Source organism: Petromyzon marinus, chromosome 10 (genome assembly GCF_048934315.1).
Source record: "Petromyzon marinus isolate PM22_M1 ecotype Great Lakes invasive population chromosome 10, UKy_Petmar_22M1.pri1.0, whole genome shotgun sequence".
In the NCBI taxonomy this organism is placed as follows: Eukaryota; Metazoa; Chordata; class Hyperoartia; order Petromyzontiformes; family Petromyzontidae; genus Petromyzon; species Petromyzon marinus.
Window position 1 is genome coordinate 5019796 of NC_133676.1, and position 23707 is coordinate 5043502.

Here is a 23707-nt window from a genome sequence, read left to right on the forward strand (position 1 = left end):
TAGTGAGTTCGAGGCCGAGCTGTTTCAGGTGCTGTGTCGCGAGTTCGGAAGCCAGAAGGACCGAACCACGGCATACCACCCCCAGGCGAACGGTATGGTGGAGCGGATGAACCAGACCCTAGCCGGGAAGCTCAAACGCATGGCGGCTGCAAATCAGCAGGACTGGGACGAACACCTGACCTTCTCCCTGTTCGCCTACACCACCACGGTACACACATCTACGGGACAGACCCCGTTCCTAATGATGTTTGGCCATGAGTTTCGTCTACCCGCAGATCTGCTGTTCGGTGTCCCCCCGCCGCAACGAGAGGAGGGGAGCCGCCCCGTGGAACACCTGATGGAGACTCGGGGCCAGGCCTACCCGCAAGGAGAGGCCGCGCACCAGCGGCAAGAGCAGAGCGCCCAACCCCGTATGGAGCCCCCCTTCTACTCGGCGGGCTCTAAAGTGTGGCTGCACACTCCTCGCGTCGGGGCCAGACAGGAAGGGAAACTGACCACCTACTGGCGGGGACCCTGGACCGTGGGACGACAGATCTCCCCCTGGACGGTGCTGATTCAGGGAGGAGAGAAGGGCCGGGAGATGGTGGTCAACGTCCGCTGACTAAAACCTTGGAGAGCAGTGCCAGTGGGGGGGAACCCCGCCGTTCGAGTACCCCAAAATCCCGGGGTACCCACACCCCCCATACTCGGGGGCCTCGCACGGTATATGGGCCCCACGGGGCCCCGGGCCCCGAGGGGTCCCGGCCCGAGCCGGGGGGAACGGGGACGATGACCCTTAAACCCTGCCGCCTCTGAGTTCGTCCCCCAGCCCGCAGGTGCCGAGGGCCCAGGAGAACCGTTGGAGTGGAGGAGGAGACCGCCGCCGGAACCCCGGGAGACAGAGCCACCACTCCCGAGGCCGGCCACGAGGGCTGGGCGAGTCCCGCGGACCCCGCGACGCTACCTAGTGGGAGAAACCCAGGTGAGGTGCTCCAGTCAACCCGGGACGGGGACTGGCACCTCGGGGGGCTATGTGGTGCCACTACAGCAAAGCCGCTCCGTGGGAGCCGTGCCTGCGGCGGGGGTGCTGCAGCAGAGAAGCCACCCGGCTTCCGTCACAGCGCTTCCCCCACCACCCCCCCACGTGAACACACACATGCACTCACGTAGGGCCTCGTGGGGGGGGGGGGGTCACCTGCCCCTGAGTTTTTACCCGAGGGCCCCCCTCGTGGGGGTGCTCCACGGTTTCTCAGGGCCAGGGAATTGGCAGACCCCCCCCGGGCCGAATGACACTGCGGCGCCGTGGATTAACTTAAAATTGTATGGCCACGGCGAACTCACTGAGAACCGCAATGAGGAAACACCCAAGGCACACGCGGATTGGCAGGCAGGAGGGGGGTGGGGCGGTACAAGAGGATGCCGTTCACGATGTGTGCAGTGACCACGAACTTGCACACGTTGGGTAAACAATGAGGGGCGGGCGTCGGAGAGGGGGATAACCCGATTGGCCAAGAGCGGGAAATCCGAGGCTCTGGATTGGACCTAGAGGCCAGCGGGTTCGCGGCGCGTAAGCATTAAAGTAGGGGGATAAAAAGGGATGCAAATCAGAAGCAAGGTCTCTTTGTGTTCGGGGTCTTCTGGAGTGAGGGACCGAGGAGTCATCGTCCCCTGCTACTCGAACGTCCGTGAGACGGGTCGCAGAGCAGCCAGGTCCAGTTCCCAACCAAAGCCACGCGCAGCCTCGCCTCTCTGCTTCTACCTACACCTCGAGAGCGGATCGTAAGTACGGAGGAGAGAGGTAAGGCCGAGGGGGGGAATATCCGTTAAGGAGATTGAGTGGGGAGAGACCAGGCAAATTGGTTCCTAGACCGATGGGAGATAGGTTAGACCTGCCCTGCTGCCCCGCACTGACACGAGTAGATTAAACTTCATTAAACGGAGAATAAATCGCCAGTAGACATTAAACCTTGTCGTGTTGTTTCTGCGAGTACAGAGAGAGGTGCACGGTGTTGTGAGCCTGCTCGCTGTGGTTTCTTGCGTTTTAGCACAAGTGTTTTTTTTGCCCGCGCGTGCGTGCTCGCTGCGCACGTTAACTTGTGAGCCCGCGCGTTGTGGTGTCCTGTGTATTCTGCCCGCGTGGGTACTCTCATCACTGCACAGCTCGTGGTTGGCGTGTACGAGAAGGGCACTGCGGTGTATTTGCGAGGTGCTTAGTACAGCTATTTAAATCATGCCACGAGGGGCAGCAGCGAGGGGGGGAGAGTCGGAGAACGGTCGGTTCACAGGAGAACGGGGAGACGGGGGGCAGTCTCCCCAACACAGACGGCAGGTAACATCTGCTGCTGCTGCTGTTGTTGTTGTTGCTGCATCGTTTCGTCTTCGCAGTTACGGACGGAGTTGAATGGAAGTGCGGGCGGTTTTGGTTGAACGCGTCGGTGGGAGGGGAGCAAAGAGGGGCGAACCAAAGCAGAGAGGTGCTGTAGGATGAGGTGTAGGTTGTAACTTAGGACATTAAGTTCTGCCAGTCGCACGCTCGTCCGCCACATCTTTTTGACGAGGAAAAGGCGTGCCGGGCCACGCCGCGGAATTGCGCTCACATCGCCGTCCAAGCCGCACACTCAGTCACTCGTAGCTTGGAGGGGAAATGTTTTTGGATGGTGCAGTTAAAAAAAATAATCCCCTGCAAAATCCTGGCATGTTGTGAACACCGCGGCACGCTGCGGGCATAAACAACTCATCGGATGTCAATAGAAATCTACAAGTTTTTTTTTAAGGTTCGTATCTCCTGCATTTTTTGAGAGTCGCGTTTGATTAAACGGCGTGATTGTTTGGCGATGTTCAAATACAAATTAAACTACATCGACAATCGAGTCAATTGTTGTTATATGCGCCCGGAGTAGTTTATAAAGGAGTGTCGCCTTTATTTATTCATGTACCTGTGGCGTTAGCATCGGGTTATGCAACACAATTTCATATTTAATAATTAAAAAGTTACAGATAATGTATTCGGTTGTCAGGTCACCCAGCAGGAATTACTGTAAGGTTTGCAAAGCCACTGCGTTCAGGGAATCCCGTGGTCACTAGGTTTCAATGATGATTACCAGCTTTAAAAGAACACGTTGATCGCCGAGGGCATAAACTACTCATCGGATACTCTTTGGTTTTTTCGGTAAAGTCACGTAGGTAAAATAAAATAAATAAAACAACTAAGTTAAATCACGACGTTTCGGAGGCAACACGGAAGCTTCCGGAATACGTATGTATGCCCGCTGTGTCTGTTACGGCTTCTTGAGATGTCGGCCCATTAAGACAATAACGATCCAAAATGGTTTAACACTTTGGGGGTAGAACGGTGGCGCAGCGGTTAACGCACTGCGCCATGAAACCCGGCGACTTGAGTTCATACATTTAACGTTCCGCTTCTTTTCAACCAGAAAAGTCTCGCTGAGTTTAAAGTCTCTCATTCTGGAAGGTACTGCCAAGTTTTTGCATCGGTGGGGCGGGCGGGGTGGGGGAGGGCGATGTTGCAATGTGTAAATCCCAATTGAGTAGGTGACAGGGTTTTTGATTGATTCCCGGTCACGGCTAACGTCAGTGGCGAGTGACATCTTGCGCAGAGCCGGTTCTGGGGCGCCCTTTTTACAAACCCGCACATACCAGCGTGGTAAAGTATCCTAAAACAGCACCCAGTGTGGGCAGGCCTTCATCCAGCAGTAGATTAAACAAACAAAAAAACGCGAGCACAGTATTCGTGTGATTATGAATAGTTGCTGCAGTTTCATTCCACTCACCGACAGGTCTCGACGGCCCTTGTGACAGGACGTGTGTCTTGCCCTCACCTCCGGATAAATCCCATCAGACCACCGTCAGCTTCTGGATGATTTACCTCCATTTGACAGCAGATTAAAGCTTTTTTTCCGTTTAATCCACGGAAACCCAGTACCGCAAGTATGATATATTTATTTTATGTGGTTGTCATCTACATCATCAGCAGCCATGATGATCTATCCAATGCAAAATGAAAGCCTCCGATTAATCACGGCCTTGCGACGCAACGATCTGTCTAGCTCCGGCACACGAGCCGATCTCATCACTCCATCTCTGGGGTGGCCGTCCTCTTGAGCTCAGTTCCCTCCTTTGCCAATTACCCTGTCGTTAGGTCATGACGACCGGCTATCATCACTTCTGGCAACGTGTCCTGCTGCCCAATTCTACTTGATCTTTTAATTGCCCAATGCGATGTCTGTAACTTTACTGATTTAACACTTTCTCCGAGAGGCAAATTGCTACTTTGCTTTCGCCATCATTATTATTATGATTAATCACTGTCACTATGTGGTTGGTTGGCACAGTAATAGGTTGAACAACTTGAACACAGTAGCTTTATCGGAATCGTACGATAAACTAAACAACATCTGTTTGAATTGATATTTACTCTTCAGAATATCTGTATACCCCGGGGAAAATCCCACCGTGCTGTGAACCCTGAACCCTGAGTCCAGTTCCCGGGCCATGGATGGCGTCAGTTGGCGAGCGATATCTGATCAAGTACTGGGTCACCCCTTCACTAACCCACATTAATCAGCGTGGTGAAGTATGGTCAAAGATCCCCGGTCGCTCACACGGCATGGGGAGGCCTTCATCCAGCAGTAAATGTGACAGAGGGCTATCGTAGTGTTATTATTTTCTGTAGAAACCCAAGTAACGCACGCTGCGACCTATTTTTCAGTGAGAGATCTGCGACGCACACAAGCACAACACAGCATGTTTAGTTGCATAACCTTAGTTGCGTTTTTATTTTCAGTGCATTTCCTCGCACAGTCCCAATCTATCAATGTACAATTTTTGATAAATTAGCGCCACGCAAGTCACAAACAAAAAAAAGTTTGATGTTCAGCTGCTTTCCGTGCCGTGCGCCGTTACAGAGCCCCCTTGAATGCATTCAGCTTCATGACGTCTCGCTGCCGATAAAGGCAAGTTGCACAAGCTTCACGTGTTTTTGTTTTTTTTACGCGAGCGTGTTCATGTTGGTATTTTTGAACGTTTATTTCTGGATACATTTCATTGAACAACTATGCGTGGTGTAGGTTTTCTCGGCGGTGCTGTCCAGCTCGCGACGTCAGACATCGCGCCAGGCAAAATGCGGCGCAGCCGGGAAATCACATCACAGAAATGCAAAGGGAATCGCACAGCACAGTAAAAGTATCACTTCAATATTTTACTAATTACAATTGATAAGGTGTCCGTAGTTTAGCACGTGCAGATAGACGTAAGACAATATAGTAAATGTCTGCTTATTTCGAAAGGGGTATGATGGAATAACAAGTGGCATCACTCCTCTGACCAAGCCGGCGCCGAGGGCTATGTGCTGGAAGAGATCCTCGTAAATAAAACATTTTGGATGCAGTAAAACTTCAAAACAGTGGAAGAGAGGAGTCTCAGCTTCCTTAACGATTGTTTCACAAATTTACAATGAAGCGGCTTCAAGATTTTGGCATCGCAGAATCTAAGAGCGGTTTCAAAACTCTGTAGGTAGCTGCGGATAGCCACCCAACGTTACTGCGTTTAAATTTTGATTTAAAGCATTCGTGACTGCAGGGATTCATATTCTTGGTTCTTTCGGTAAAGTCACCACGTAGAAGGGAAACAATAAAATAATAAAAGTAATAATACAAATATTTATATTTTTATTATTTTATTGTTTCCATCCTACGTGGTGACTTTACCGAAAGAACCAAGAATATGTTACTGCGTTTGTTTCTTTTGTGGATGGCCACGCAGTCAGACGCTCAAAAGTAAGGATGGTACCTGACTGCCGAGCCAGCATAAGCAGCATTTTCTCTCCGTTCTTAAGAGGGGCCGTATTTGCTGAAGCGTGCCTGCGCCTTGCTATTCTGTCATCGCGACGGTGTTTTGGTTTTCTGAAGTCGTGCGGTTTTCGAAATGCCATGCGTTGCCAATGCATCTTATTGCTTTGCTGTGCAGCCATACAAAACACTCAGAGAGGGGAAAAAAACCACAATGAAATGCGAGTGGAGTAATGGATAAGTGTGTTGTGAGTGTGGTACGAGTCGAGTACGGTGTGAATGATGCGCCGGAGGAGTGGAAGTGTGAGTGCAGGGCTTTGCTTCTCACTTGGTGAGGCCCCATAAACCGGTTCAGATTTTCCCCACTGATGTTGACCGTGGCCCGGAATTGAACTAAGGTGGCTGAGTTCCATTCCAAATGTCACTAGAAGCCCCATCCAAAGCAAGAGGTAACCTGAATGTGTTGCGCAAAGGGTTTCCCAACCCACAGACAGACCCGGCTGAAATTAATCCCTTGATTGGCGTGTTTGTGAGTGCCGTGCGAATTACGCGCGGGTGCGGAGTGAGCGTGAGTGCTAGTCTAAATGTGGGCGTGGATGCCAGCGTGGCCAGGCCTGCTTCATTAGACCTTGGTGGACTCAGAATCCCGGCGGTTCTGCACATGCTCCAGGTGTCCCTCCAGATCGGTGATGTCGTAACTGATCTTGTACTTGGCCAGGATCTTGAGCATGGGGCGCAGCTTCAGCCACCACTGCTCCTTGGGAATGCGGCGTCTGGTGGGGACACACAAATTAACAAAGCAGCTCCTGTATTCTTGGTTCTTTCGGTAAAGTCACGTAGAAGGGAAACAATAAGATAATAAAAGAATATGAATCCCTGCAGTCACGAAAGCTTTAAATCAAAAACAGCTCCTGTATGGCTGTCCATATATCTATCAGTCTATCCATCCATCTGCCTGGCTGCTCATCTGTCTATTCACGATTCCTTTTTATTTTGATATCTACATCTTTCCGTGTGTTTGTCCATCCATACATCCATCCATCCATCCATCGGTCTGCCACATATTTTTTTTGTCCGTCCGTCTGTTCGTCTGTCCGTCCATCCATCCATTCATCTGCCCGTCCGTCCGTCCGTCCTGTTCGTCTGTGTGGGAATCCGCCGCTATCTGTGGTGCACGACGAGCTGTGGACGCAGATGTGACGAGATCTGCGCAGGGCGTTGTTGCGGCGTCGGTGTGTGGTGCGGCCGAGGCGGGGAGGCTCACACGAAGTCGGCCTGATCCTTGAGCGAGTTGATGGGCTGGAACATGAGCGCGCGGCGGCGCATGCCCAACAGGCACACCGAGTCATCCGAGTTGGCGAACACGCGACCTGCCGGAAAACAGCACGGGCAGCGATCGGTCGTGTCACAAACCGCAGCTGCTGCGGGGGATGAACCGTTGACAGTTGAGGCATTCGCTAAGACGGAGGGCCCCTGATGCTGGAATGCCAAACTTTGTTATCCGCTAAACGAGCTAAGATAATTTCTGGACGGGCCCAGCTGGAATACGCGTCAGCGTACGTACTCCTGGAATTGGCATTGAAAGCAGACTGCGGGGGGATTAAAATGCTGACTATAAAAAGTAAAGAAATGTGGAGTGTGGTTGCATAATCTGAACGTGATAATGAAAAATAAGGGGGTCTCATATATTTTTTTGAGCTTCAATTGATATTTGCTGTTTGCTGCGAATCGAACCCAGGTTGCCAGGCTAATAATGCACTGTTACAACCAACCACTGCCCAACACTGCTAAGTGTATCGTGATACTGAATGACTTACTAAATTTGCAGGTGGTGCAGTCTTTAGTGCTCTCCACTATAAATCCGGCCAGCTAAGTTTAATTCTCGGCCACAGGCTAAATCAGTGGCATGTGACATCTGAACCAGTCCGAGGCTCCTCTGTTCACCAACCAGCACTGACCAGCGTGGTGAAGTATGGTTGGACAAACCCACGATGACCGACACAGACACGGGGAGGCTTTCATCCCATATGTTATTATTAATGACTTGACAAATTAAATAATTGAGGTGAATGATGATTGGCATTACCAGTTCTCTGTAAATGTTTTGATTGTGTGGAGTGTTTTGATTTGGTTGGGGTTTTGACCTTCCTTGAGCCTGCAAGTGAGGCTTCGCTGCGGAATGTGGAGATAGGGGTTCGGTGTAGGATCTCATGCGGTTATACATCCATCCATCACACCCTCCATTTGAAGGGAAATGAGGAACCCACAGAAATACAATATATTTTCTCTTTCCTCCACAAAGCCTACAACCAAATTACTTGACATCAGAAGCCAAGCAGGAGTGAGCCTGGATAGTGCTTCTGTGGGTGACCACCATGCACAACACAGATGGTATAGACTGCTGCAGGACAATGCTTTTGGCAGCAGAGGGCGGAATAGCAAAATCCATTGGTGGACTTCACTTCTATGTTCCCACGGTATACGCTCCCCACACTCAACTCCCTGCACTAACCAGCGTGCTGAATTGCAGACAAATTGCCTCCACAGACTGCATGGCACTCTGAGAGGCCCTCATCCAGCAGTGGATTGACAAAGGCCTGTACACGTGACGTACTCAGGGTATGGGATGCATGAATACAGGGTGTGATTTGATGATTAACGTCTGCTTCATCCCCTGGAATTGCACCTTCAAGGTAGATAATTGTTTATCCCCCCTGGATAAATGTATGCACTCTCATAATAAGTTTTGAATTTACAATGGCAGGGCTGAGGCAGGGGAGTACTTTATCGAGGGATGGCTTGGAATTATCAAGGGGCCTGAACACGCCGAATCTGTCCTTTCTTTATCCGTCTTCACTCCTCTCCAACAGACACAAAATGCCTCAGCCAGGATCCTTTTAAAAACTTCCCCCACAATTCCGCTCTACTTTCCCAACTCCACTGACTCCCTGTCTACTATCGCTGTCTTTTTTTACAACTCATCACTCTCGTCTACAAATACACCCCCCCCCCTCCAACCCCCCCATTGCCTTGACCCACCATATCTTGCTCCTCTCATCTTTAACTCACTCTGTCCCCATTCCGTCCGTCCTCTACGCTCCCAGTCTCTACCGTCCCTCTGTGTGCCTCCCTCGCACTGTGCCCAGTCTCGCTCTCTCGTTCATGTTGCCTTCTCGCTCCGCTTTCACTGGAACAACCTCCCACTGCAGCACATCAAACAATCCTCTTCACCATAACCTGCTTCCGTCCCTCCCTTAAAACAACCCCCATCTCTTCTCCCCTTGCCTTCGACTGTTACTCCCTGACCTGGCCCCCAGCTATGATCAGGCCTACCCACAACCACTGTCACTACTCCTACCCCAACTCCTCCTTAACGACGCCCACCCATCATTACTGTCACTATAACTACACCACCACTTTTTAACTCTCTATGTTCACCACTATCATCGAATGTACAACTTTACAATTAATGTATTTTAAAGCGCTGCATAAATCTATATAAGACAAGATAGTAATATCGGAAATGTCGCAAGAGTAAACGTAAATACATTCAAACGAAATTCAGGCGTCGTGGTGTGATTGCAATGCTGTGGGCGTGGCATGGTTGCGGCTGATTACGTCATCACTCCCCACTGCACCGGCCAATCAACACCCCCCCCCGACTCCATGACGTCACAAAAACAATATGGTCGTTATGACGTCACAAAGCAGCAGCCGTGACGTCATCACTCCCCCCCCCCCCTCTCTGCGTTTTAGCCAGTCACAGGCAAGTATATACATTTTGAATGCCGATTATATTTGTTATTAATGGTATTACTTTTATAAATCTTAGTGATGTTAATGTTGTTCATTAATGATGTCATGTTAGTAGTTATTGGTTGATGTTTTTTGACTGACAAATGACCATCCCTAAGTTCCCTCCTAACTTCATGAGGTTTGTCTTAATGTCTTTATCGGATGTGAATGAATTATGCCATTTCTAGCATTTGCACGCGTTGTTCTGGACTCAGACCTGAGGTGTCGTAGAGTTGGGGCTGGCTGCGAGAACACTGGAGCAACCTCCCACACCAGCAATGGATTCTTGAATCTATCTGTACGGAGCTTTGAGTGTCACCCCCTATGCGTGTGGGATTTCTCTAGTTTCTCTGTTTTTTTCCCCACAAGAAGCCAAACACTAATTTTTGGAGTTGGCCACATATCCCAATGTAAACTATTAAACTGTGAACAATTTTTTTTTTATTTTACATGGGAAGGCTCACTGAGAAATATCGTTATTCTTCAGAAGTGACCTGGCCACAAATTGATAACTCAACGAAGTGGCTTATCACTTGGAAATTTATAGCAACCAAATACTCTAAACGCATGTTTCTAAATGTGGAGGGAAACCCCTGAGGACCCGGATAAAAATCCACGCGACTACGGGGAGAGAGACACGCAAACTCCAAATAAACAGCAGGCGTCAGGGTCGGGATTGAACCCACGGCCTCCTGCGTACCAGGCGAGGTAGTCAACATCTCGCCACCGTGGCGTTCTTGCAGCAGGAACCTCCTGAAAAATAGTCACTGGACTCCGCGAAGCTTCCCAATTTAAAACTCATAATAATTATTAATATAATTATTTCAAAGTGCATGTTACACATTCAGGTAATACCGCCTCGCCATGTGTTCACGTGATATTATTTTCAGTTAAATGTCAATCTATAAATATTGGACGAAGACATCATGCTGTGTCGATCATGGGGATTGTTTGACCATACTTCACCACACTGGTCAGTGTGGGCAAGTAATAAACATTCTATTTCACCCTCCGTACTAGAAAGTTGATCGCACCCCGTGCGAATGTCGAACCTGATCAGTTCGCGGTCATCGCCACTAGAGGTCGCTATTGGCGAAGCGTCCATCTACTTACGTAACAATTCCGTTCAAGTATCGATTTAAAATGTTTACATTGTGATGACTGTAGCGGTCTCTAGCGGCTGAAGAGCTCACGCGAACGACAAATGATTTGGTGATACTGCGCGTTGGCAGTTGCAAACAATTAACTAAAATCGTATCACATTCGGTAATAGCAGTGAATGGAGAGGCCTTCGTCATCCAGCAGTGGATTGATCGTGAGCGATGATTTTTTGCGTGTGTGCGAATGCGTGAGACAGACGTTTCAGTGAGACTTGACGGCTCTATTTTCTTTGGTTCTTTCGGTAAGGAACACGTAGAATGAGAATAAAATAACACAATGAAATTCTCGCGACGTTGCGGCCACAACGCAAGCGGCTCTACTCATGCTTGAGGGATAATGTAAGACATCGGTTATACCCATAGAGCGAGCCCACCCTCTGATCTCTTGACTTCCTGTGTCGTGCCTTCAGAGACACGCCAGGGAATTCACTGCCACCTGCAGTTCGTCTCATCGATGTGCTCCGTCACAATTCGGCCTACAGTGCAATATTAGTTTTGCCTTGCATGGTTAATGTACTCGACGACCCCGGATGAGGGCCTCCCCAATAACCCCAACGTGTTCTTAATTTCCACTTCTGGCCTGTGGCGTGCTATTCACTCTTCGACTGCTAAAACAAAACCCGACCAAATGGTTGTCAAAATCCAACCAAGAAAGTGCCTAAAAGAAACCTGGGTGATAGAGAAAAACAAAACTTGATTGATAAACATCAAAAGGAGCGGAGAGGTGTCAAGGCAGAAGAAGATACTCTTTGGTTCTATTCGGTAAAGTCACGTAACAAACAACAAAAAAGAAAAATATTAAAATTCACGACGTTTCGGCCACAACACAAGTGGCCTTCATCAGGCGTTTCGGCCACTTGTGCTGTGGCCGAAACGTCGTGAATTTCTCATTTTTATTTTTTGTTGTTTGTCACGTGACTTTACCGAATAGAACCAAAGAGTATGGATCCTTGCAGTCACGAAAGCTTCAAATGTAGAACAGAAGAAAATGTTTGAGGACGGCGGAGAACAAAGATGGGGATCTGTGGGCACAAAATCTCACTGCGAGACGGCACGATCTGTTCAATACCATCAGGCACGACAGCAGGCTGCTGCTGTGCCTAAGGTGAAAGAGGAGAGCGGTGGTGGGTATGGGGGGAGGGGTGGGGGACAGTTGCTGTCATTCACCTTGTCTGAAGGTTTCATCCAGCTTCTTGGAGACCCACATCACAGCTTTGGCAGCCAACTTGGTAGCAAAGTTCCTGTCGAAGGGGGTTGGGCGGCCACCCTGTGGGCACGCAAACAGCGGTGCAGCAGAGGTTAACAATCGCACAGGTTGCTTCTGGAAAGAAAAAAACCCCCGAATAGCTCAGTGGGCTTTACCTGGTAAAATAAACATATTTTTGTGATTTGTTTGCCTTTCCTATACTTTACACTCCTATCGTGTTTTCGTATTGGTTGTTTGTTGCACCTTTCTGACTCGCCCCTACTGGACATCTGTGAAAAAGAGCTGTATATCTCTATATATAAAAGGGACATTTTTTTTGTATACTTCCCGACATGCAACAAACCTGAAATTTGGCATGTGGGTAGCTTCCAGACAGTACACAATGCAAAAAGTATAAAAATAGACTTTTGTATATTTTTTTTTTGGGGGGGGGGGCGCAATAATGGATATATTTTGCACGGCAAGTGAGCGGTGACGTCACATTTGTGACGTCACCGCACGCAGCGTGCCTTCTGACGTCACGCACCCCTCCTCCCAACCCTCCCCGTAGACCGTGTGTTAATCCAAGACAATAATCCAAGTCTCGGGCGAAGCCTGGTAGTAAAGCTAGTAGCTCATATTATTCCCCCCCCCCAGTATTCTGATTGTGTTTACTCCAGCGAATAAATCATGGTACGGGTGAAGCGGTACTTTTACTGAGCAATGGCGATGCACTGACTGACTGCCGTCACGATGTAGTGAATTGTCATGGTGACAGGGTCAGGATTCGATCAATCCATCGTTTTTTCAAGCAAGACAGGGAAATTAATAAAAATCACACGGCCATATGTGCGTAGGCACAAACAAAAAAAAATCATCATCATCAGCACTTCAGGATGGAATAGACTTCAGGAAATGCTGATGGGTATTTTTTTTCTCCCCATGTGCACAAACGGCTGGGTGCTTTTTACACACATTTGTGTGTTGTCTGAAACGTATGGTTCTCCGGCCTGCGCTGTTATTGCGAGCAGATTGTTTCATAATTGTTTATCCACGGCCCAGTGCAAGCAGAATATGTCGTGGGCCACACAGTTTCCACGAAGCAATGGCGATACACTGTCAACATGACTCGAAGATAAATCTATTTTACGTGCGTATTCTCGGCATAAAGTGTAGCTTTCAATTTGCATACCGCGGTAATTGAGGAGTAATAATTCAAACGAGGCTTTCCTGAATAAATCAATTACATTGCTGCTATTGTTATGTCAAGGGTAGCAAAAATGCAATTAGGTTCAGTTCGAAGATAACTTGATGATAAAGAGCAGTATGACCTTGCGCGCTTGGCATCGGCCCTCTGTACGACGAGTGAAAAATGGGAACTTCTGTTGTCAAATGTCCTCTCCTTCTCATCCCGGCGCTTGGACCCTTCCGGCCCCGAGGGCTCCTTGTTCAGTTGCACCGCCTGCACGCTCGATTGCTATGCCACTGATCAATAGGTAAGCGGACAGTGGACCGCTCTCAATCTTTGTCCGAACTACGCGTGGAAGGTGTCGATATTTTCTCCATAACCGTAACGATCAGGGACCCCACCAAACTGCGAATGTGGTGAGGTGCAAACAATCAGGCGCACATCACTGATGGCTGCCCAATACAACCACGTGCTCTCTGGTTGAACTAGCGGACTCCACTCAGCTGTCCCAATACAACCACGTGCACTCTGGTTGAACTAGCAGACTACTCCACTCAGCCACCCCAATACAACCACGTGCACTCTGGTTGAACTAGCAGACTACTCCACTCAGCTGTCCCAATACAACCACGCGTACTTTGGTGTAACTAGCAGACGACTCCACTCAGCTTTTCCAATATAATCACACATACTCTGGTGTAACTAGAGAACTACTCCACTCAGCCACCATCCCGGATGCCGTGGAATGGCTTACAACATTAAAAATAGAATTGTAACCTCTTGCTTTTTTTCAAACGCTAAAAAGTGTCAATTGTAAACTAAAAACTCCATTCTATTTTATTTTACCAGGTAAGGCCCACTGAGCTGTATAGCTCTTTTTCAGAAGCGACCTGGCCACAAATGAAAGCTCAACGAAGTGGCTTATCATGGGAACATTTATAACAGCCAAACGCTCTAAACGCGTGTTTCTAAATGTGGAGGGAAAAACCGCAGGACCGGAGAAAAATCGACGGGGAGAGAGACAGAAAAAAACTCCAAATATACAGCAGCAGCAGCAGGCGTCAGGGTCGGGATCGAACCCACGACCTCCTGCACACCAGGCGAGGTAGTTCACGTCTCGCCATAGGAGGGGAAGTCCCCCGCACACCTGCTGCATGTGGCCCAGCACGTTCTTGCGGCAGTCGAAGACGCCCTTGCCCTCCTCCGTGTAGAGGTTGTAGATGAAGTCCGTGGTGTAGTTGGCGTTGCACTTCTCGTTACTGTCGTGACGAGAGCGCGGGGAGTGAAATGGCGACAAGGCGACGGCAAAACGCCCCCAGCCAAATCCGCGATTGAAACGGCGTTATACTCTTGAGAGCGCCACTCACCGGATGATGAGGCCGCGACGGACCGAGCCCTTCATTTTATCCGTCAGATGTTGCACGTTGGCCTGAACGCAAAGATAACAGAGAGGGCCACGTCATGATAGTTGCGTTGATTACTCGCAATGCACCAATTAGTGCCACGTTAAAGCCATGTTCTGTTACCAGTTCATGGCTACAATAACAACCATCTAATTCAATTTACAGATTGGATCTTAAAATATGTTTTATTATACCGCTGCAATTGTGCCGTTGCAGTGAACGCCAGATTGATTAAGCATCGAATTTCTCCAGGGTCATATAAAGCGTCCATTGCGATATCTCCACAGTGGATTTATCCATTATGAAGAAGAGCCGTTCCCCAAAAGTCACCTAGTAATAAAATGTTTCTATCACTGTCGTCATTTGCGGAGAGTTACATAAAATCAAATGGACTCAAACACTGCCCAAAACGTCGGCCATTATACATTTTTCCTTTGAAGTTCCACGGCATTATCGAGGAATGTGTTGATTTTTTGTTTTTATTAACTACAACATGCGGTACGCGAGAAGAAAAATAACCATTGATCGGTGCACACGCAATTCGATCCGGTTTTTTTCGTGAGATTAAGAACCAATGTCAATCGGTTTCTGTAAAACACCCTGAGTGTTGTTTTCCCTGTACCACTGTCATCGATGCCACGACAGATGTTTTACATCACCGAGCACAGATTCAAGTATTCCACCAGTTGGTACCACATAAGGTTCGTCGTACCAATTGAGTAATATGACCAATTTAAGTGAATTACATTGCAGTATAATAAAATTGGGAATTATCATTCTGCGACCACATCTCAAAAAAAGCTGCACAAATTTCCGGGCCTGTACATAGGGAGTAATTTCAAGGAGGATTTTAATTTAAATTACGTGTTAGCCTTCTGAAACGCATAATTCACTTAATTATGACCACTTTTATTGGTCATAAAAAAGAAAATTGGTATCACTTAAAAATTTTGCGACCTCATGTGGTACCAGTTTCTGCTCTGCTGCGTAGGGCTGTTTCAGTTGTGCCACTTTCGCTCACCAACATTCAGTTCCTGAAGAAGCTGTCCCGGCAGGTGGGGTGAAACGTCAGACGTCGTGCCGAACAACACGCCTAGAGCTAATCCCTACTCTGGAAAATGGATAAACGTAACGGCCTCTCTGAAACCAAGTGGCAGCTTGCACCTGCAGGTCTCGGAAATTTGACGAAAAACAAACGTGCCATGCTACGTCGGTGGTGGTGCACAAGCACAATTAACAAAAACCCAACTTGCTCGTCAATAGGTGGACAGGTAAAATGGTGATAAACTGGAATTGCCACATTTAGTATAAACGTGCGTTTCGGGTATTTGGCTGCGATACATTTCCACGTGATAAGCCACTTCGGTGAGCTCTCATTTGTGATAGCCAGATCACTTTGGAAAAGAGCTATATAGCTCAATGGGCCTTATCTGGTGAAATAAAACATAGCTTTTGGTTTTGCTTGCTCACACCACTGCTGGTGGAAGGGCCTCCTCGAACTAGAGGGAACTCTGGCGGGTATTTGGACTGCTCTTCCAGGATGGCCGGGTGTCTTTTGAAGACAGCTGGTCGACAACGGTGCCCCCCCCCCCCCCCCCCCCTTAAGGGAAGTGTGCGCTTTCGACGAGAACGGTTCCGGGCCTTTTGTTACCTGCAGGTCGTGGATCGTCACGGTCTCCTCAAAGATGTATGCGGCGTCGGCCCCAGCGGCCAGGCCGCTCATGGTGGCCAGGTACCCGCAATGGCCGCCCATGGTCTCGATGACGAACACGCGGTGCTTGGTCCCGCTGGCCGACTGCTTGATGCGGTCGCAGGTCTGCAAGCGTGGGGCAGGCGCGGAGATTTCACAGAGATCATGCATCGTCGGCACCACTGTGGGTGGGTCGCGGTAGTGTCAGCGGTTGGCGCGCTTGCGCTACGAACCCGCTGGCCCGAGTTCGATTCCCGCTCGCGGCCAACACTTGTGAAGATTATCTGAACAAGTCCTGGGCCTCAAATGAGTAGCTGGTGCTGCGTGTAAACATTGATACTCGGGAGACAAAGGCAGTCGGGCGTGGTGCTGGCCACCCACCCCCTCGTGTGCCGCTTTGGCCTTCGTAGGTGCTGACTATATGGGAGATCGTTGTCTTTGAAAACTAACTTGTTTAAAATAGCTTTTTGTGTTTAGTTTGTTGTCCTTCCCGCGCACTTCCGATCAGCACGGTTGACTACATACGGTGTGAAAGAAGCTCAACATACATACTTAGATGTGCGTGAGTTCATGAGTGAGTGGCTGAGTGGCGTTGCACTTCCTTCTGTAAGGTGCCACACCCCTCGCACGTTCCAATATGACACTCAATCTCCAAGGTCCACTTCGAGGGTCTCATCGCAACCATTTGCCATTATTAGGTCTCCCCCCCTGCTCATTTATATTTAGGGTGTATAGTAAGTAATATGATCTCTCCTTTACAGTGCTTCTGTGGCCAGATGTATAAAACACGTGAAGTTCCCCCCCCCCCCCCCCCCCCGTAAAATTATACTGCAGCTAATAACGATACAAGCGAAATGCCATTTTAGCCGATTCTTGCAACGAGCCACTGATTTTGCTCTCATATTCTGGCGTAGCTTTACCGAACATGAGCGGGCCAAACGTTTTCCCGTAGAGTTACCTCTCGATTCCCCGTACGTGGATTATCTGGGCTGCTGATGAACCGTGCCCCTTCGCCCCTTTTTTGGGCCACTCCTCACTCGCCGATGGACAGTGCCACAATACACGTCGGCAGCTAATCTAAACACTCATCAACATCATTCCAGAATTACCCCGGATTAATGGGGAGTTGCCTCTCTTAAGCTTTTGTGGCGTCAGTCACCGGGACATTGAATGAACACACGGAAGGAGAGGGTGCTTTTTACCTCGACGATGGTGTTGAGGGCGGTGTCGGCTCCGATGGAGAAGTCCGTGCCGGGCACGTTGTTGCTGATGGTGGCGGGGATGACGCACATGGGGATACACAGCTCCTCGTGCTGCCCGCGCCCGCTCGCCAGCTGCATCGCGCCCTCCATGGCCTGGCGGGGATGCCTGCTAGATTAATATCTCGTCGAGCCAGGCGACACTGGCCCACGTGGTTTTCAAGGACATTGACCTCGAAGTTCGAATGAGGCCCCACTTCGACCGGCCACTCAACCAACGCCAGCGCCACTCTCCGTCATGGTCAGCGTTGGCTCAAGTGACCAGCATGGCGACACCTACCATGAAAGTGGACCCTGCCTAATTTGCCTAATGCGTCGACAGCCCCTGACTCAGCTGGAGGCTCGTGGGACACAACAGCTGCCATTCGTCCATAAGTTCCAGCGACATCACTGCAGTGCGTGGGCCATTCTAGGTGCGCTTAAGAGGTCACGCGTGTCAAAGGCTCGCTGGCAAGTTCAATGGACAGACCCAGGAGGTCATGGGTTCACTGTCTGAGATGATGGGGACATGCACCACCGACGGTGCTCCCCACTCTGCCAGTGCGAGAAACATGCACACACTTGTGCTGTGCGACACACACACTTGTGCTGTGCGACACACACACACACGCACCCATAACACGTGACACCAGCGTCCTCCACTGCCCTTCAGAGCGTACAACCCGGACGCCAGGAACGACACGGGCGGCCGCTTACGTCGCTCAGCAACGATTTCCAGGGCGCAAGCCAGATGATGCGTCAGCAGTGTGCAGTGGCGCATGTCAGTGACCCAGTGGCTCCCGAAGTTCATTTAGATTTGTTTTGTACGCATGATGGTCCCGTTTATCCAGTTGCCCGGCTGTCTTACACGGGAGATGCGTGGTGCTGCATGGGCACAGCAGCAACAACAACTAAGAAAACGTCAAAATTGCTGAAAACGGGTACAAGGGCTGACAGTGGTTGCGAGGGTTGGTGGATCAAGATTTGTGAGACTCCTGAGTCCACCGGGCTGGGAGTCTGCCAGAAGATTGCGGTGCAGCAAGAGGTGTTCATACACCCATCTTTGTGGACCTTTGAGTCTTGTACTCTTATAGGCTACTCCAGTTTCCTCCCACACGCAAGTACACTCCTTAAAGGCCAAACATAATTTTCTGGATAATTATCATTAAAAGCGTGGGCAAAAAAAAAGTGGAAAATGAAACGCCAAACATGATGGGACGTGACAGCTCACCTCAAATCCACCGATAATGAGGAGGGCTGATATCTTGTGCTTTTTAATCTGCTCCACGATTTTGTCCATACATGTGTTTGGTAGGGTCCTGAAAAAATGATATAAGATACGTTATTTTTTAATACATATGTAGTGGAGTAAACAATACGCATAGGAATTGGCCATATACAGTACATACAGACAGACAAGGAGAACGGGTCACATGAGGTCGAACAGGTGGTCGAGTCGCGGGTGGCATAAACAACCCGAAGTAATTAAGGGAGTCGTGGCACAAGGGCTGTGATTGGTCGAGAGGCTGTTAGTGTTAAGTGGTGGCGTCTGGATGTCTGATGGAGGGGACAGGTGCGAGCTGGCGGAAAACGGCCAGCGAGCCACGTGGCAATTAATTAAGGCTAATGCGAAAGGGGATAAAACGCGAGGTGGTTTGAACGGAGTGGAGTCGCTGCTGGGGAGTTGTTGTTGGAGAGTTGTTGCTGGGCAGTTGTTGGCGAGAGGTGAAGAGATACGAAGAAGATAGCTGGAAATGTTAGGGAAGAATAGATAGAGAGCCGGACCCCAAAGACAGTAAATAGCGATAGGGAGAGTCAGCGTTAGCGGAGATAGATGGAGTCACTGTGTGTGAATAGATAGATGGAGTCACTGTGTGTGAATAGACAGACAGGATACTGTGTGTGAATAGATAGAAGAAGAACCACTGTGTGTGGAAGGGAAGTCACTGCGTGTGAAGAGATAGCGGCGATACTGTGTGTGAGGAGATAGAAGACGAACCACTGTGTGTGGAAGGGAAGACACTGTGTGTGTAGAGATAGAGGAAGGAACACTGTGTGTGGAAGGGGATGCACGGACGATGCTGAAGTAAATCGGAGTGTCCGAGTTGGCGGAGCACGGAGAGAATTACTGTGTGTACGGAACGATGGAATAAAAGTGACGGCGGAAAAAGAGACGGTTGTCGTCCGAGTGAATTCACGGCACTACACATATATATAGATCCTTAAACAAATATTCAGGTCCCCTTCAAAAGAGAAGCCCGGGCAAATGAGCAGTCAGTTTGGTGTGTACATACATACCTAGCCAGTGATATGGGTACACAGAGGGCGAATATTCAGCTGGGTCTGCCCCCGGTTAGCGACCCAAAATATACGTATGCATTCGGCACACCTCATCCAGTATACTTTTCACTATGGCTCTGGCTATTAGTCACACCTCCGAAAAGCGTGGTTGGTTACGTATGGTGCGAAAGCAGATCATACATATGTAACATATACTCGACACGTACACATATGTACGTGCGTACTCCGGTTCACCAGTCACATGAAAAATATTCAGTCATTATTTTTTTTTAAACGCCCTGGAAAGACTTAATTAAAATATGAATGCAAGTGCTATAGATACATGCACGCATGCGTATAAACAGCTGCCTTTGTCCACTAATTGGCGGTGATTTCACCGTGGCATCTGTGCCAAGCCATGCGAACTCGGGGAACGGAGAACACGCGAGAAGGCACAAAAAACAGGCGTAACGTACAGAGAGGCACGCACAGGCATCGCGCGATCCCTCTTGCGTCTCGTGTGGCCATTTGCGATAGCAACGGACGGGTTTTTCACTGCGTACTTGTACAGAGTTAGTAGGAAAGACATTCGGTGGCATCTAGGGGGTGGGGGTCACCACGTTGATTCCGCGAGCGACACGGCCGCTCACCGCTTAGTCCCAAGGTTGGCGCCACCTTTCCCCGTCCAGCCACCGACGTCTCCCCAGGTGAACTCCTCAATCTAGGGCAGGCGTGAGCAGAAAGCGGCGTCGACCATTGGCAAGGCACCTGTGTACTTGTGCTGCCCCCTTTTTCAACGGTTTTACTTAACTTGACTTGTGTTTGTCATGGTCAAATCTTGCAATGCAAATTTAGCCTACGTCCTGTTGTCCAATCAATTACAAATTTTGCACAGGTACCCAGATCCGGTGACAATGCATGCCTGTATCAAAATCGGCCTCAATTAATCAATGAATTGGCTCTTTTAAAGCAATTAACATTTTGTATGTACGGCTTATTCATTAAAAATGTATTTGTGTAGGTTAAAAAAAACGCCGCGGTCCATAAAGTTACAGAATCTATTAGTTCAAGTAAGCGTTGATGTGGGAGCAGGTGCCGCATCATTGACGTACTTCTCGACCGTGAGTTAAACGAAGCTGTTAATAAAAACCGTTGTTTAAAAAAAGAAAACTTTTCTAAAGCAGTTTTTTTTGTTGTCAATCCACTGCCTGGATACGGAGAGGCAATCTGTCGAGTCGAGATTTGACGAGGAGGGCGTGGATGAGGCGTCTCATTGACAGCTGGGGTGAAGAAATGGCGGGAAGTGTTACGCAGATGGCGCCCCCGATTGGCGCGGTTGGCTACGTACGGCGCGAAAGAAGTTCAACTTACGTGTAGACATGGCGCTGGGGTTCCTGCAGAGTTGAGGTGTGCGGGAAGAGAACGGGAGCTCGGTACCAATGATAACTCAGAATCAGGAATCCGATGGGCTACAAAGCTCTCTTTCAACAGATGTCCAGTGGGGGCAAGTCAGCAACTACAGAGATTAGAAGGTGCACGCTGAAACTGGAGTCCTAGTTCAGAGTGGGATTCTTGTCGCTAAATAAACTTTGCAGCCACCGTGAGATTCACAGCGGTAAATGGCGAGAAACAGGAGAGAGAGAGTTGTTACTGCCAGTTTTCTATCGTACCACGTGGAGAGATGTTAACTATTTCGTCTGGTATACAGGAGGTCGTGGGTTCAATCCCGACCCTGACGCCTGTATATTTGGAGTTTGTGTGTTCTCCCCGTGGTTGCGTGGATTTTTCTCTGGGTTATACAGTTATTCCCTCCATTTAGAAACGCGCGTTTAAAGTATTTGGCTGCTATACATTTCTACGTGATGAGCCACTTCGTTGAGCTATCATTTGTGGCCAGGTCTCTTCTGCAAAAGAGCTGTACTGTATAGCTCAGTGTGCCTTACCCGGCAAAATAAAAAAAAATAGTTTATAGTCTTATATAAACTCTGAATAGTTTCGAGTTTATAGACCTACGACGGCTCTACAAACTTCCCTGGTTCATGGGAACGGGCTGTACTGAATGAAGGGAAGGTCTGGCACCTGGACTTGAACAGGAGCAGGGTGTCAACAGCACGGTTGGCGGGGGGGGGGGGGGCCCAGGCTATGAAGGTGAGGAGCGGGGAGAGGGGGAAGGAATGAGCGACCGCATGAGCCACGTCTGCTGTGCAAACGGTGTCGGTGAGCCGGGTCGGACCTCGCCCTTGCCGAGCCCCTCGAAGCCGTCGTGCACCACGAAGACCTTGTGCCCCTCCATGATGCCGACCCTCACGGCCGAGCGCACAGCCGCGTTCATGCCGGCCGCCGGGGCGCCAACGCACAGCACGCCGAGCACGAAGCCCGTCTTGGGATGGGGCAGAGACGGACGGACCGAGCCGCGGGCAATCGGGCAGGAAAGATGGGCAGACACTCCGGGTCAGCGGGGAGAGGATGGTGAGACAGGCAGACACTCGGGCGGGCGGGCATGTGCATCAGCCGGTCAGACTGACAGACGGGTAAGACGACAGAGATGGAACAATCGACAGACAATAATACAGATAACCAATGAGATAGACATGCAGACCAAGGCTGTAGCCATAGTGTATTGTATTACATTGCTCTATTTTTTTATTTCTTACCTTTTCTTGTTTCATTGTATGTAATGGCAAAGATTAGGGATTTATAAAGTACACCAATAACCACAATCATATAAACAGAAATCGTTTTTATAGCAATATATTGGGGGGGGACATTTTGAGCATATTTGAATATTGGGGGGGATGTGTCCCCCCCAATATATATTATAATTACGGCCTTGATGCAGACAGACAGATATACAGACAGACAAAACATATTTAAATTGTGAGCAAGGAAAGCATGAGAAATGGAGCGTTTCTACATCGGGATGGGATAAACATTTGTGTCTACTTAGTCATATCGAGCTGTTCAGCATCAGCTAGTGTTTCTCAAACTGTTTAGCCCCCGGACCGATGCAAACATTGCCGCTGACCACACAGCCCCCCTGCTCCTGGTGGCAAAACGAATTCACTTCTCTCTAAATAGCACTCATACAAAGTGATTAATATTACCAGAACATAAAAATTTTTTTGTAAGCACAGCTGTAAGTTTTTCTATTAGGGGGAGGGCATTTAGACATTAGGGTTAGGGGTAGTTTCACCAGATTAGTTTACCCAAATTAGTTTTTTTAAAACTAGATATCATTAATACAAAACATTATTAATGTCATTATTTCCGGATCAACCTGCATTTGCATCACAGCCCAGCGGGCCCGACCTGGAGGACCGTCGCGGATCTACTGGCGGTGGAACCCGGGGTCCACACTTTGAAAACCACTGGCGTAAATGATGTGGTACAAAGGGCTTCAACTGAACGGTTGGCTATGGGAAGACAAAAAAAAGAGTTAAAATCCGAAATCGATTATTACCGTTGAAAATCATAAATTGTTAAAGTGTAAAATTGCGTGCACGTCGACTTCCGATAGAATTCGTTCCTGGTACTGGCTTATCGTTTCTACAGCCAATCCGCCCCCCCTCCCCCCCCCATGGGAGGCTATTCGATCAATCTTACCAGCGGTATCCCAAAGTCAATAAACAGACATGGGTCTGGTTCATCGTCTGAAAACAATGCAGCATTCATAATACATCAACTTATTGGCATTCCAGTACAACTTTTTCCCGTAGCATTTGTTGCATCAGGAAAATCAATGGATCAGTTTTGACTTATTGGGTCCCATCTGCAGGGAGTTGCCCGTCAAAATTCATAAACAGACGCTGCTGGGTTGCCTGATGAACGTTGGTGCTGTGTTCTATACAACATGCGAGGCAACATGTTTCCAGACGCACAGTTTCCGGGCGAAACGTTTCCTCGTGTATGTTGGATGTGTCCGTGTTTCCAGAGACAAGGAAACAATGCAAAACACAAGTAAAAATAAGTTAATACCTCAG

At 49.0% G+C, this 23707-nt stretch overlaps 1 protein-coding gene across 1 annotated transcript in view; it reads right to left on the reverse strand.

Moving 5' to 3' along the window:
- Positions 1-4746: 4746 nt before the first annotated feature.
- The window catches only part of LOC116941058 (ATP-dependent 6-phosphofructokinase, muscle type-like), a 36575-nt gene continuing 17614 nt past the window's right edge, over positions 4747-23707 (reverse strand). Inside the window, exons 13-22 of the mRNA XM_032951654.2 lie at positions 21961-22107; positions 20378-20448; positions 18679-18766; positions 17412-17564; positions 16171-16335; positions 14484-14545; positions 14264-14375; positions 11909-12008; positions 7051-7156; positions 4747-6559 (exon numbers count right to left, since the gene is read on the reverse strand). Coding sequence (XP_032807545.1) covers positions 6409-6559; positions 7051-7156; positions 11909-12008; positions 14264-14375; positions 14484-14545; positions 16171-16335; positions 17412-17564; positions 18679-18766; positions 20378-20448; positions 21961-22107 — 1155 coding nt within the window. The 3' untranslated portion in view covers positions 4747-6408. The remainder of the gene's footprint in view (positions 6560-7050; positions 7157-11908; positions 12009-14263; positions 14376-14483; positions 14546-16170; positions 16336-17411; positions 17565-18678; positions 18767-20377; positions 20449-21960; positions 22108-23707) is intronic.